The sequence below is a fragment of the Mauremys mutica genome, chromosome 25 (assembly GCF_020497125.1).
Source record: "Mauremys mutica isolate MM-2020 ecotype Southern chromosome 25, ASM2049712v1, whole genome shotgun sequence".
In the NCBI taxonomy this organism is placed as follows: Eukaryota; Metazoa; Chordata; order Testudines; family Geoemydidae; genus Mauremys; species Mauremys mutica.
Genome location: NC_059096.1, coordinates 2,479,955 through 2,495,672, shown reverse-complemented (window position 1 = coordinate 2,495,672; position 15,718 = coordinate 2,479,955). Strand labels below are relative to the sequence as shown.

The 15,718-nt window shown below is 38.7% G+C and overlaps 1 protein-coding gene across 1 annotated transcript; it reads right to left on the bottom strand.

The window, feature by feature from the left end:
• KRT23 (keratin 23) lies at positions 1-15,341 on the bottom strand. Its single transcript, XM_044999704.1, has 8 exons — positions 14,925-15,341; positions 11,027-11,109; positions 9,767-9,923; positions 6,616-6,777; positions 6,384-6,509; positions 3,444-3,664; positions 1,863-1,894; positions 1-445 (listed from the first exon to the last, which is right to left on the bottom strand). Exons 1-8 carry the CDS (start codon positions 15,339-15,341, stop codon positions 342-344), a joined length of 1,302 nt encoding a protein of 433 aa, XP_044855639.1. The 3' UTR covers positions 1-341.
• Between the last annotated feature and the right edge of the window lie 377 nt (positions 15,342-15,718).

The following is a 15,718-nucleotide window of genomic DNA, read 5'->3' as shown; positions in this document are numbered from 1 at the left end:
TTGGAAAACAATATGTCAGTTATAGAAGGAGGTCAGCAGACTCATGGCCCTGGTGAGAAATGTATACCACATTCAGTACCAACATTCCCGACTCATTTTCATTACCTAGCTTTTCTTCCATGTCTTGGTGGGAAAAGAATTTTTCTTTAAAAAAAGATAATGCCATCTAGCTCTTATATAACACTTTTCATCCGTGGCTCTCAAAGTGCTTTACAAAGAAGGTAAGTATTACTATGCTGATTTTCCACAGAGAGAAACTGAAGCACAGAGCATGAAAGAGGTTTGATCCAAGGCCACATATTAGGCCATTGGTAGAGCCAGGGCCTAGGATGTGCCTTGCTTCACATCTGCTGGTTGATTTCATTTATGGTGGAGGACACCACCTGCCCATTCACGCTGTCCTGCGTGATTGTTTTGATCTTTCCACTGGTCATTCCAGCGTGTTCTGAAGGGAAGTAAATAAGAGATTTATTAGGCAAGAGGAGTATTGAAAAGAAACCAAGCAAGGGAAAGTTTGCTTTTGTACATTGTTTATGGGCCAGATCCACGGATATGGTAAATTGTCATAGTTCTCTTGAAGTAATTGGAGCTATTCTGATTTATATCAGCTGAAAATGTAATGCTATATGTTCGTTGGCCCTGACCTGACGTAGCCATGAAGAGATTTTCTGGGGTAGTATAGTTCATAAATAGGTTTATGGCATGTCATGTGGATGGTGAAACGTTTCTGTCTGAGCTGCTAGTCAAAAGCTCTGTATGTTTCACCTTTGGCTTGACATGGCAACATTCTTATGTTGTATGTTTAAATTGGTATTGAAGCAGGGTACAAACTGATTTCTAGTCTCTGATGCTGGTTTCTGACCCTGCTAGGGCTAAACTGTCAGCTGTAGCTTCCAGTTTTTCACTGTCACTTTGTGGACACAGCTATTTGCTCTTGCAAAAATTAGTATGCACCTTTTATGCAAAACAAACACAATCACTCAGTGCTTGCATATTGAGTTTTGGACACCAGTTCACAAAGGCAGATTTTTTCTATACGCAGAATGGAGTGATAATAGACACAACCTAAAGGTGAACTATCTGGATATCACATAAATAAAGATACTTGCCCACGTCTCTAGTCAAAATGTCTTAATGTGTCTAAAAGAAATATGTGAAAAAGACAAAATTTTGTCTATAGATATATGAGACAGCACTGACTTGCAGCCGGCACAAACAGCCCAAACTTACTGGCTCAACCAAAGGGGATGCTACTTTTTAGCTTGCCTAGTGGAGCTGCTGTTCCTGTTGAGGACCATGAGGGCCTGAGCTAGAGTCTTAGCTGTGGATGATGTATTTCAGTAACTGGTGAAGTCTGTACAAGAAATGGCTACAAGCTGGTGGACACAGCAGCACACGCTGAGGATATGTCTATGCTGCAACAAAAAGGTGTGATTGCAGCTCAGGTAGACATACCCATGCTATCTTTAATCTAGCTAGGACAGCTAAAAGGATCAGTGACGCTGCAGCAGGACTGGTTTAATTGCAAGCTCTTACAAGTGCACCCAGCCCACTTGGGTATGTATTCATATTCCTAGCCCACATCTAGCTTCACTGTTATTTTTAGCTGGGCTAGTTAGATTAAAGATAGTACAGGTATGCCTACCTGAGCTGTAATCACACCTTCTATTGCAGTGTAGACAAACTGAGTGAAATTCACCCCTGCATGAGACATATGCACCAGTTAAACCATATCAAAATGTGGCTTAAGTGGAACTTAAGTTGTGCATAAGCTTTGCATAGACCCTCCACACAGGAATAAATGTCATCCAATGTGAATGTGATTAGTATTTACTCTAGAGAACAAAATAAGGAGTTTTTACCTTTAGTGCTTGATTCAGAGTTTTTTGTTATTCTGTAAAAATAATAAAATGAAGGTAAAATAAATGAATATTCTCAGTTCAAGTATCCATTCATATATCCATCAGTGGTATTTCTAATGTGACCATCATGCCACTATCTAAAGGGCAAAAACAAAAACTGACAACATGTATTTTTTACCATGAGGGATTTTGCTCTTCATTACTCTTGGGTCCAGCCATTTCTACTTTGAATGCCCTCCTTTGTGTTTTACTGTTGTTGCTTTTGAGGAAAAGTGTATCTTTCATCATGTCCTATAAAAGGTTAGTGTTGGGCCCATTGTGGTTTCTGATCAGGAGTTCAGTATTTGGAGGAGAGTGCTCTCTGGGAGTTTCAGCAGCAGAACTGTAAATTACTACTAACTACACCTCTACCCCGATATAATGAGACCCGATATAACATGGTAAAGCAGTGCTCGGGGGAGCAGGGGAGGCTGCGCACTTCGGCGGATCAAAGCAAGTTCGATATAACATGGTTTCACCTGTAACATGATAAGATTTTTTGGCTCCTGAGGACAGCGTTATATCGAGGTAGAGGTGTACTAATAACCTTCCTCCATCTGGTTAGTTAATTCCCAGGTCTCATGTGTTAGAAGCAAGTTGTGAATTTTAATTGACAGAACAAAGAACTGTGAGCTAAGAGGTTTCCAAATGCAGAGATTCATAGAGTCAAAGAGTGGCTAGACTAGATAATTCATTAGTGAGGGGCAAAACTTCAGAGATGCAGTATGGAGGCAATTGTGAATTTGGATGATTATCCAAAGCCTATTCAAACATATCTCCATTCTTCTTTTTAGACTGCAAATTGGGCTGGAAATAGAAAAATAATTTTAGGGAAATTTCCATCTTTTCCTGAGTCCAAATGAATCACATATAGTGTAAGAACATAGTAGCAATTTTGTTTTAGTTAAATTTTAGTTAAATTTATAAATTTAGATTTATATTTAGTTTATATATATATCTATATATACATAGAGAGAGAGAGATGTAAACAAATTAACTCTAAATTATCACAGCCCCGAAGAATCTAGCCTAGGTGTTACACAGTACGCAGCACATTTCATTACAAGACTTTGAGATGCTTTCAGTTAGTACAGGGTGAATTCTAGGTTTGTGTAATGCATTTCTCTTGTCTATGTCTTGGTTTCCTTACCTATAAAATAGCATTAATTAAATGTACTTTTCTTCCATGGGTACTGTGAATTTATTTTGTTATATATTTCTAAAGTTCTCTGAGAGCCTGGGATGGAAGTTACTATACAAATACAAAATATCATAATAATTCAAGTATCCCAATTACTAGACACAAGAGCAATACATGCAGATATTTGTTAAATAAATGTAGTTAATTAAAATAATATCGATGCAAGTTTCACTGTGCAGTAAGTATCTGGTGGGTTTTATTATGGTCCACACACATAAGAATACCAATGTTTACTACCATCTTCATGGTGCCCACAAATACTGATTAAACATAAATAAATAAGTTACATAAACATAAGGACTCCCCTCTCCTCTACCCAAATTAGGCTAGCTTTGTCTTACCCGTCAGCATTTCCCTCCAGGAGCTGACGATAAGTGGAAATCTCCTTTTCCAGGCGGGTTTTGATCCCAAGGAGGATCTTATACTGATTGATCTGGCACTTCATGTCTTGGCGGAGTTGACTCAGCTCTTCCTCGCAGTTAGAGATGAATTGTTGTATATTCTGGAGCTGAAATGTATAGTGAGCCTGGGTCTCGGCCAAGGTACCTTCGAGGGCATATTTCTGAAAGAGCAGAAAATACCAAGACTAGTATCATTATTTATGAGGTGGCTACAGTGTATACTGTACAAAAATACCAGAAAGCGCGGTCCCTAACCGCAAGAGCTTCCAAATGTAAGGCTCTAGTCCTTCAAACATTTAAGTTACATGCATGATTACTCATGTAAGTAATCCCATTGAAATGAGTAAAGTGTTGTATGAATGAATAAAGTGTTGTATGTGCATAATTGCAGGAATGGAGCCTAAATCATCCCATCCCTGTTCTCCATGCTCAAAGGGTAACCGAGTCAGTCTTTAAGGAAATCTTGGAATGGCCTTTTGATCCCACCTGACTTGAACTCTGACAATCTCCATAATTATGCACAATCCTCACAAAAAGGTACAAAAATGCATTTGTGCATTGTTGACTAATATATGCTGGCTAGCATATCTATCTATCTATCTATCTATCTATCTATCTATCTATCTATCTATCTATCTATCTATCTATGCATTAAACAACAATAACATTCAGCACAAATATTATAACAGTGATAAACCCTAAACTGGCCTATACAATAATCCTGTTACTGTAGTCTAAGTATACCATAAATCTTGGCATTTGATTAGTTAGGCAGATGGCACAAACAGAAAGGAAACTTGCAAAATCAAGGTACATTTGTTCTATGTCTTAGTACATGCTAGGGAAGTACCTTCATGGACCAGTACCTGGAATGCTAGTATATAAAAAAAAAAAGATAAGGAAGGGACAGAACAAGAAGTTAGAGAACTGAGACAAACTGATGGATTGGATTTTAGTGATGTGTAAAGAGATATCTAACTTGTAAAATCATCATATAAATGATACCAGCTGAAAAGTATAACGTGGAGAGCACACCATCTATGTAAGATGAATGTAACATCGCTACATAGGATAGCTCTTTGGAGCCTGGTATCATAGAATCTTTTTCCTGTACATATTAATAAGCCCAACTGACACTGGTTATTTGGTCTCTAGAGTATATTTCATAATAAATCAAAGTGTGGTCAAACAATTGATTATTCTATTTATCAACAGCAGTAATGTAATAATAATACTTAGCACTTTTCTGGCCTGATTCACCTCTGTGGTGCTTCACTTTTACAACAATATAGCTACTGTTTTAAACAGAATTACACTGGCATAAAACTGCATTCATACTGTGATCAGTCATGCCCTTCTCAGACATTAGCTATCATAATCAATCTGAAATTGGTGTCGACAAGGACTAAGTAAACATAAATAAATCTCAAGTTAAATTTTAGAAATATTTACTTTTTCTGGATATAACTTTTTAATATGATCTTCAGAGGTCACATTTCTTTTTTCTTAATAACCTCTGCAAAAGTTATTAACATAACATTGACATATCCAGAAATTTTTTTTAGAAAGGTGAAATGTTAAGGTTATATTTGCAGCTCAATTATGATGATTCCTCTATGACTCTCTTTGTTTTTACAGTGGTCTAAAATGAAAAGGGAACAATAGGTTGACACCAAATGTACATTTTATTATGTAATTAACTTTTTCTAAATTGAAAGATTATATCTGGGGTGTTAGCAAATCACAAAGGATAATTTTTATTAGTTTTTAAAAGGGAGGCAAATATACATGTTATACAATGGCATATCAGAATTTTTCTAACCTTAGATTACTGACTTTGGAAGTTACAGATTTCCACTCTCTGGAGTTGCAAAATACACTTTTATATTTTGTAAATGAGACATTTCTTTGATCATTTTGTCAGTTTTCCTCTTATTATACAGTGTTACTCCAAGCTCTCCATGTCATGGACACAGGAGCTTTAATCTCTGGGAAATCTGAGGATAGGGTGACCAGACGTCCCAATAAAATTGGGACTGTCCCGATATAGAGCAGTTTGCCCCGCATCCTGACCGAAGTACGGTTGGGACGCCTTTTGTCCCAATATTTTGTTTCGTGCACTGCGTCCAGTTTTTGTTTGGTTGTTTGTTTTTGATTAGGCGGCGGTGACAGGCAGGGGGAGCGTCTTTTCAATTGTTACACTCACCGGCACATCCGTGTCTTCGGCAGCATTTCGCCGGCGGGTCCTTCACTTGCTGACGGTCTTCGGCGGCATTTCGGTGGTGGGTACTTCTTTCTCTGGCAGCAAGATTTATTACCCGCCGCCAAAATGCTGCCGAAGACCTGGATGTGGTGAGTGTGACAATTGAAAAGGCGTTCCCCCTGCGGCAATCCCGATATTTTGGAGTTGTCATCTGGTCACCCTATCGGAGGAATTCTTAAGATTTTCAGCCAATATTCTTCCTAGTGTGTGTGACTGTTGGTAGTAGGATTTCACATATCATCTCATGGTCTTCCAAACCTGACATTTGGACCACTAGGAAAACTCCTCAGCCTTCCCCCTCCCCCCACTGGAGCACCTTGCTGGCTGGTTTCCAGGTCATATCACTCATTTCTTCCTGTTCCTCCATGTGCAGTCACAAGAAGGGAAGTATCTAATGAATTTTCTACATAGTGGCGGTATAACAGCCTTCTTTGCAAGTGTCCATCAGTTTAAATATAGACAAAAGGGGTCAAATTCTGCTTTCATTTATATATAACTCCACAAAAGTCAATGTAGCTGCATGGGTGTGAATGAGGGCAGAATTTGGATGAAGGTATGCGTTCCTGGAGAACTTGCTGGATAAAAAGTGACCTGCCATTGATTTCCCCAGAAGATACCTTGCTAAATTGTGCCTGCAACTCAATCTCCAAGGCCTGAAGAGTCCGCCTCAGGTTCTTGATTTCACTTTCATTGCTCTGTATTTCTTCTGGGCTGATATTTGCCGCTGGGGACACAGTTGCAGTCTGTGGAGCAAAAGTAATTGAAACGTTGACTGATACTGGTCAATCTTTTATGCAAATAGGGCTCTGTGAAATCAGCAGAAGGAAGTTTTATGTGTTCCTTTGTTACCTGCTCTTTGTACCAGACCTCTAGGCCTTGGTGGTTCTTTTCAATAATGGCTTCATAATCCTTTCTTATCCTTGCTAAAATCTTGGCCAAATCTTCTTTCGGCACTGCATTCACTTGCACATTGACCTTGAAATCCCGTGATGAATGATGCGCCCCCATATCCTATTCATATTAGCAGAGAAGAGAAAATAAGTAGATACACCTTGTCCCCTTCGTTCCTATTTTCAGTAAGTAGCACTAAAAGATTAGTTTCATTATAGTGAATTAATTGTTATACACACAGTTAACAACTGCTTATCTCACACTAGTTTGATCTGGATAATCTTAAAACACACTGTGATTTAATTTAAAAAGAACAATCTATTTAAATTATTTTTTTAAAGATTATTACTTTACACTTCCTGCAGAAAGACTCTCACCTGCCTATGCTTTGTGGTCTCTTAACTTCTTAGTAAAAGCTTGTATTTTCATACCACTTCTCTGTTCAGCCAGGAAAGTGCACTGCCTGCACTGACTCTTCATTTATAATAAGGGAACACACTCGTCTCTGGGTTTTAGCATTTACTCATCTGACTGATTCCAGACCCAACATTTTGGAACACTATTTTATCATATGACAATGTGAGTAAATTATTGTGCAGAATCAGCTGCAACAAAGACAATCATGGAAGCTCCCAAACCATTAGGGAATTCTGACTGGCTGGAAAGGAAGTTGATTTTATTCCTATTGCAAAATTCCATAATGGAAGAGTTCACTTCCTAAAAAATGCACGTGATTTTTGTTTGTCTACAGCACGATATATATTTAATCTGCAAAATATACTACAAGCCATCAGGGCAGGTGTGGAGCCCTCTATGTAATAAGAATTCCGTGGGGTTTCTTTACAATGTAGATGCCAGATCCAATCAGTTTTGCCTCACTAGTCTCACACCCATACCAGTCAAAAGATTAAACTCTTATAAGGGCTGCCGCATTCCAACCTACATACCCCTCCCCCACTTTCTTGCTTTGTAGGCATATTTAACAAAGAGCCTAGGGCTGGAAGTGTGCCTCCATAGACAAGCTGTTCATTCTGATATCTTTATACGGATACTTTTGAGCTGTGGCTATCCCCACTCGGTTGCTGGGCTTCTGTTCACCAGAGACTGGTGCAGATAATCTGCAAGCCCTATTGACTGCTCTTTTTAAAATTAATATTCTGTTGGTGAAAGATGTTCTACTGACGATCCTGGAGACTGAAGTCCTCTATATCCACAAAACAGGTACAGCATGCACAAGAGCAGTGCAAACTTTCCCCAGGTCACCCACTAACATGACTCCATGACATGACTTTAAACTGGAAAGACCACCTCTTGGGTGATAAAAGTTTGTTCTCCACTTGAGAGGGACGATTTTCCAGATAAATGCAATTGTTTTTATGGGTCTGCAAATTAGTCTGGCCACAATAAGAGCCAGTATATATCTTTATCTAAAATGTGACTAAAACCAGAGCTCAAAACTTTTTTGGGAGGTTCAGTAAAGTTTGATTAAATATTGTGGGTAGGTAATGTCTTGGTGTATCTGACGTGGCCAAAACCAGCAGCCTGCTTCTGCTCCTGATGACTTCAGTGCATGTAGGACTGGGTCAGAGAACTCAACAAAAAACGCAAAAAAACTTGTTTTCATATTATTTCTAGATGCAAGACACTTGAAAGAAGTATTGCTACTTTTGGATGTTTATCTGAATGGAACTTGAAACCATCCAGATTCATTCAACTCTAATTGTAATTTCACCTTTTAGAGCATACATAGTATTTATGAAACTATAGCCAAGTTTACAGAAGACTATAAAAATTCTGGGTAATTACTAGAGGAGCAGCCAAATTAAAACATATAATTACTGTGTAAACAACATAATTATAGCACAAGTCAAACAGGTTTGGTAAAATTCTCTTCAATGTAGCATTATCTCATGTTTTAAATACCATTTCCAAAACGCCCCCAGAAAAAGCAACACTCCAAGATATGATACTACAGCATTTGAAAGGTAGAATGACTAGACATAGTAACTTCCTTCTTGGTTGTCCTGCTTCCAAAAATTGCTATAATATAGCTTATTAATATGTCTGGGCACACAAGTGAGTCAGCCAATGGAAGTGTGATCTTTTACCATCTTCCCTTTGGATTTCTGTTCCACTTTTTAAAAGATGATGATCACTGAGCAGGATATTTGGTACCTAGGTACTACAATGGATAACAACTAAGAACAACAATACAGCAGTCAGCATGAAAATGTCATGTTGTCAAGCAGTGGCACAGTGCTGTGTGGAGGTAGCAACATATACAACACAACAACAAAGCAAGAATTCAGAGTAGTAAGGTTTAATTGTCAAGGCTTAAGTACATTAAGTACTGTCTATTTAGCTATGTTTAGAGCTTTGGAAAAGTAATTAGTTTTTACTTTGGAGGGATTTGTGCAAACATTTTCTTCAGTTTTGATCTGTCTGTATTCATTCTTGCCCAAGTCTCTTTCAAACTTTCATTCTGAACTTTGGGTTCAGATGAAACCAAAATCTCAAAGCAAACCTCATTTGCAGAACTGACATATCCAGAGTATGAGGGCAAATCTGGGGGCGAACACACCAGTAACAATCATTTCATACCTTAGGAAACACAATATATAATCTGAATAATTTCACCACATTGCTAGTATCTGCTTTGCTGACCATAAGCATGAATGGTGCTGTATCAGCTAATGATAATAATTATCTCAGTGGTTTTCATCTGCAGTCACTGCACAAATATTATCTAATTATTTCTCACACTATTCCTGTAAGATAGGCAAGTTTTGTTATCTTTGTTTTACTGGTGGGGTAAATGAGAGGCAAACAGGCAAAATGAACTTCCCAAGGACATGCAGTGAGTCATTGTCATATCTGGGATTAGAATTAAAGAGGTCCAATCCTAATCCACTAGATCATGTATAATGCAAACTGTGGGTTGGGCCCAACTCTCATTGAAGTCAATGGAAAGAGTCCCATTGACTTCAGTGGGAGCACAAGGGGGCCTTGAATTATCTGCCTCATTTATAGGATGTAGATATTACACAAACTGCTCCATTCATTAGCAAAACTGTATTAGTAAGGATTTTAGGGTCTAGATTTCTCCTACCTTCTCATGGTCTTTCTTTCTGAGGATCTGCTCTTCCTGGATGCCTTCAATCTCCATTTCCAGATCGGTCGTGACAATGGTCAGGTTGTCAAGTTCCTTACGCAGGTTGTCAACACTGATTTGCATTCCCTGCCTGAGAGACTGCTCCGCCTCATATCTTTACCAGGAAAAAGGAGACAAAACATGCATGCTGAGAACAGGTGAATTCATGAGTTCTCTATGAATAGCATCAAAGAAAATCAAATGCTCAGGCAAATCACAAGACAGTAGGCTCTTTTAAAAACATATTCTTTACTATTTCTTAGAAATCCTTTAAAATGAAATGTCACCAAACCACTCCCCTGTATGATAAAGGGAAATGGACAAGACAGCATTTTCTTAATTTTCTTGTTTGTGACTAGCACAGCTCTAGAAATAGGGGTTTCAAAACTCAAAAAAAAATTGCTATTAGGGATTTTAAAACAGCATCTATAATGTAATGTCTCCTGCAGTTTGCCACAAAGTGATTGCCATACAAGCCAGGTGAAATCACTGTGTGTAAAAATTGCTTAAAAACTAGCTAGTAATATCCTTCAAAACTCTTCAGGTTAGCCACATTTAGGAAGTTGACACCTCCTGGGCAAAAAAAGCCCAGATAAAAACAACACTTGAAACTGCAGTTCTGGAACAGCCTTTGATTCTCTGATGGCTCCCCAATCTCAAATATAAGAGAAACCAAAATCTCTTCCTCGCTATAATTTTTGTGGGGTCAACCAATGTTTCCTCCAACTAATTCACCAGACTCTCTTCAGAATGCGATAATCACACACAAATCCTATACAGAGCAACATTCCCTTCCATTTCAGAAGCTTCACAGTTCCAATTTTTAGTGGTTCTGCTCAATGAAATATCTTGGTAACCAGTAATGAAGTGAACCAGGGGAGAGGATGAGGTGCAGACCAGAGTTAATTTATATTCAGCCTTACCATCTATACATACTTTTTGTGATAAGAATAAAACACCTGCAGTAAATCTTGCTCTTCAGGCCCTGAGCTATGATTCATAAACAGAGTGACTCGTGATTGTTCAGCAGTCCTTTGTCATTTTAACATTAAATTCTCATTCTTCTCTCTATTACTTTTGCTATACATTCGTTTTATTGATCAGATGTCACCAAAGAACTTCACCAGAAACAAGTTTTATTATATTATCATGGACAAAGCCTGGATTTATTTTCTTTCACCCTTCTTACAAATATGAAGACGCTAAGAAAGAACTTACTTGATACTCAAATCTTCAGATGCTATTTTAGCATTATCAATATGCAGAAGAATACTGGCATTGGTGATCCTGCCATCCTCAATCTGTAAACCACAGACAGAGAGTTAAGTTCCCACAGATATGCCATATAGTGGATGGCTTTCGCTATTCTGCCATTCCTATTGTTTGAAGTGTGAATGGATTTAGAGTAAAATTTTCAAATGCACCTTAGTGACTTGGGCCCAGATCCTCAAAGGTATTTAGATTATGTAACTCCTTAGGAGCCTAAGCCTCACTCTCAAAAGTGACTTAGGTGTTTAGGAACCTAAGTCTCACTAAATGTCATCTCTTGCCCATGTTAAGACTACCAGCAATGTGAAATTAGTTAGTGACAATTCCACTGGTGGCTTTTGTGATGTGGAACCCTGCTCTAAAGGAACAGAAGTAAGTAAGAACACTAGCTCATTTTACAGAAGATACTGGGCAAGCCATCAAAAGGTAATGGCTTTCAGTCTCCACCAACCTGGGGTAGCTTTGAACACTGATGTGAATGTGAAAGGCTCAGTATTCCATTCCAAATCCTTAAAAGCAATCCAGTTCCCTTCAAACCATTCATTTCATATGTAATTAACATGAACTAAGAACTGTGACATATCAAGTCTTTTACCAATTAACGGGGAGGAGGAGAAAAGAGGTAATCACAGGGAAATTTCTCCCTTCAGCCTTCGCTAAATGCTTAGATGGCAATAAAAGGTGAAATATTCCTGAAACAGAAATATCTTTATCCAGTGGTTTTTCAAATAAAACTTTCTGTACCTAGTTAGCAAGAAACCAGGAAAAATAAAACATGACAAAAATATCTTGAAGTGCTCCAAGTTGACTTTTTAATGGAAAAATCAAGGTGTCCTTGGAATGCATTAATCAATGAACGTACAAAATATACAGTACTGTACATTCCTGGCCAATTACAGCACATTTCAGGTTTTGCCCTAAGGCATAATGAAGGCCAGCTGAGAAGTACAATAATATCCTAAATGTTTGGCAGCCTGGGATTTGTTATTGCTGGCAGGGAAAAGAAATAAAGGTAATAATTGACCCCATTTCCTGAGCATTATAGATTATACTGTGAAGAGCATAATTGAAAGCCAATCCGAAAGCTCCATTAGTGTTTTGAGTTCTGTAACCATTTTATAATATAGCAAATCAACAATCAAAATAATTTACATTGTAAGGGCCTTAGTGTAAAAGAGACTCTGTCCATGGCATCTAAAAAGCAAAGTGAAGGACTTAATCTGAAATATACTAAGTAGGATTTACTGTCATTGCACTGTGGACTGCTGAAGAATGCCAGTTAGAATGCTAGCTGCTGCTGATTTTGGAATGCGAATATCTATCTGCTTAGAACTAGACCGAGCCTTTCCATTTGTTTTACAGTGACCATGAAACAGCTATAATTTAACAACTTTCCATCCCTAATGCCAACACTAAACCCTATTGTTTGAGGCTGTAAAGGTAGATTTAACAAAGTACTAGATAATATGCTGAAAGGCCTGTATCATTTGTACCATATGCACGGAGGTGGGAGCTGTTAGCTTAGGAAACTGCAAATTCCAGGTTTTATTGTAAGGAGGGATCTTGATTTTGAAGAGCATGCATCCACAGCTAAAATAGCAGTGAAGTCCTCAACAGTGAGGCATGGTCAGGCAGTAAATATTTGCAAGCAGTAGTGTAATAGCATAACCATTTTACTGCTCTATGGATGTATGATGGATATTGATACAAAGCTCTTTTTGGACATATTCCACATTCAATCAGAAAATATGGGCACTTTGACTAATACATGATTAATTCATTATGATTAATAAATATTTATTTCATTGTCATTCACAATGGTGGCAATTATGAGGTTAGCTGGAGTTCCTTCCAAAATAAATAAAAATTCTGGATTAAAGCTGTCTGAGGTGCCCACTGTAAATAACCATCTGCTATTCCACCTCCTCTATGAATGGTATATAAAATAATACATACTTGGTCTAAGAGGCTTGATGCTAGTAACTACTGGATAACCCACCTTAACTGTGAATGGTAGATACAAGAGTTATATTGGTGGTACAGTGCTTCCCTCACTTAGAGCTTTATCCTGATCAATCCTATGATTTGGGTCTTTTAATCTTTCTGAATCTCTCTTTCTTTTTTAAGAAAGGTTCTGGCATGGGTGAATTCTGTAGGTCTGGAGTTTTCCCCCTGAATCAGAACTTCTCTGGGCTCTCATACAAGATGTGAGAAAATCTGTTTAGCTGGAGACCAAGTGTTTATCTCTGGTCTAGAGATTTTTTTTTCTTTTAAAATGAATTCACTGCTGAACTGACAGGCCTGGAAACTGTTTTTATCCTCAGAACAGGCCAAGGCAGCAGTAGAACTAGCTTTCCTTATGTATTGCCTGGGGCCAGTGTCCCTCATCTTCTGCCTGAAGGGAACACCTTTAGCAGTGAGAAGGAATGTTTATTCAATCCCAGGCCTCCCTACCGTAAGTCAGCAAAGGTGCCAGTTAATGCCAATGTCCAGGAATCTCTGGAAAAGAGTTCTCAAGGTCATAGGAAATCCTAAACAGCCCCATTCCAACAAAAAGTGCCATTTAAAAACTAAAAACATAGCGTTGTTGAGTAGCTTTACTTCTTGCCTTATATGGTCACGTAAAGTTAATTGTTCTGATTAGTCACAGGATGATTACTGAGTTAATTAGGTTTTATTATGTATGCAGATTAATATTATTCTTATATTTTTAGTTACATGAGTTTGAAAGACATATTGTTGAACGCTAATATGGTATAGTGGTAGGAACCATAAATTCACTTTTTAGTTACAGTGAAAACATGCAAAAGGGTATTTGTCAGTGCTGTTTTCATAATTAGAATGGACATTTCATTTTTCTTTTTTATTAGGATATGATCATTATATGTCCCTCCTCCACCACCACAGAAATCAGTGAACGAAATACAAAGGTACCTCTAAGAATAGCCTGTGTGAATGTGTATTTCTGCTCATTCCATTACAAACCTGTTGTGAGCTCTTCTATGTTTCTGTTATTTCCTAAGGCATTGCAAAACCTATCCCCTTCAAAAGTGCTATATTGGGAATGTTGGAGTGACATCATTTTGGCATGTGATTTCAGGAATGATTTCATTACTTGGCTATAGATGTCTTTGGTATAGCCAAAGCCTGCTGCAAGGAGCTTCTAGATAGGAGGAAGAACAGTTGTAGGTAATGGTTTCTATATGGCATCTGCTGACTGACTCATATTTCTAGACTACACACAAGACTTTTATGGTTTTTTGGTATAAAACCTACAAGATTTGGATTATTTGGAAGATTTGTAGTATCTTTGTCAGTGCTCTTAAGGGACATGAATGACTTTTGCAGATTTTCTGAACTTTTAACCCCCCATTCTCCTAGTTTCCACAATAGGCCAGCGCTTCCCCTCGTTCCCATAGTCCTAGACAGTCCAATCTGCCGTTCTCCCCCTTTGAAATAAGGCAGTCTCTTCACTCTTCCTGCTTTACAATTTTTCTTTGTGTGATTTACCACACTGGGCATTCAATGAGAACGTTACGCAAGAAATCGCAGTTCAGTCCACAACTTCAGGTAAAAAAAAAAAAGAACATTTCACAGTATTTTAATTTCTATATATCACAGACATCTACAGACTCTGACACCTCTCTTTCCTTCCACCCTTTCCTATCCCCCTCCCGCCTCCTTGCGTGCACAATGCACTTTTATGCACAGCTCTGGTAACCACTTTCATTAATGTTTCTAATATTTTATTTATGCTTCTGTAAAGTAGAGCTGTCAGCCTGAAGGAGTCCCCAGGTTTTACAGAGGGGGATGCAGAATGGCGTAGCCAAATGCAGCTCTGACTTACCTGTCTTTGCATGTCAGTGATGTTTTGCTCATATTGGTTGCAGTCACGCTTCTTTTCATGAGACCTCTTCTTGTGCCACTCCGAGATACAGCTTTCCAGCTGAGCATTAGCTGCTTCCAGAGAACGTACCTTCTTCAGATAAGCAGCCAAACGGTCATTCAGGTTTTGCATGGTCTGTTTCTCATTCCCGCTCAGAAAGATGCTATCCCCATGGCTCTTGCCAAAGGCTCCCCAAGATACTCCCGCTCCAGAGGCCAGCCAGAGGGGCCTGGTGGAGGAAATGGAGACAGATGTGCCAATGGCCCCTCCACGTGCACTTGAAGGTCTGTAGGAGCTTCCTAGCAGAGCCAAATCACACCCTGCACTACCCCTGTGGGATCCAGAAGAGAACTGGAAGTGGCCTTGGCTGGAGTTCATGGTCACATCTGTTAGGGATCTAACACAACGTTTGACTTACTAGCACCAACTGAGCAGTTTCTCAACCTTCCCTAAGCATTTGTATGCCTTTCCCTGTGGGAGTTCCCTGACGTGAATGACTGTAGCAACAGGATTGTGTCATCATTAAATATGTGTTTCCTCTTGGTCAATTCTGAACCATTTATGAGTCTGCACACACTGTTGTTATTTGGAACAACAGCAGCATACCATGTTCAATTATTTTCCTTCTTTTTTCCCCTTCTTATTATTATAACAGTAAGGTGTGGCTAGCCGCAGTAGGTGTGGAGCAGGATCGGCTCTGCCTCAGTCTCATCTCACAGTAAATATGTTGTGTTTTCCTGTCTACGGTGGGAAGA

Bases quoted from the DNA above. Each gene is read 5' to 3' on its own strand.
- KRT23 (XM_044999704.1), bottom strand. From the start codon at position 15,341: ATGAACTCCAGCCAAGGCCACTTCCAGTTCTCTTCTGGATCCCACAGG. The intron at 11,110-14,924 runs GTAAGTCAGAGC...TGTGGTTTACAG, and splicing joins TCACTGACATGCAAAGACAG to ATTGAGGATGGCAGGATCAC. The intron at 6,778-9,766 runs GTAGGAGAAATC...TAATATGAATAG, and splicing joins GAAAGAAAGACCATGAGAAG to GATATGGGGGCGCATCATTC.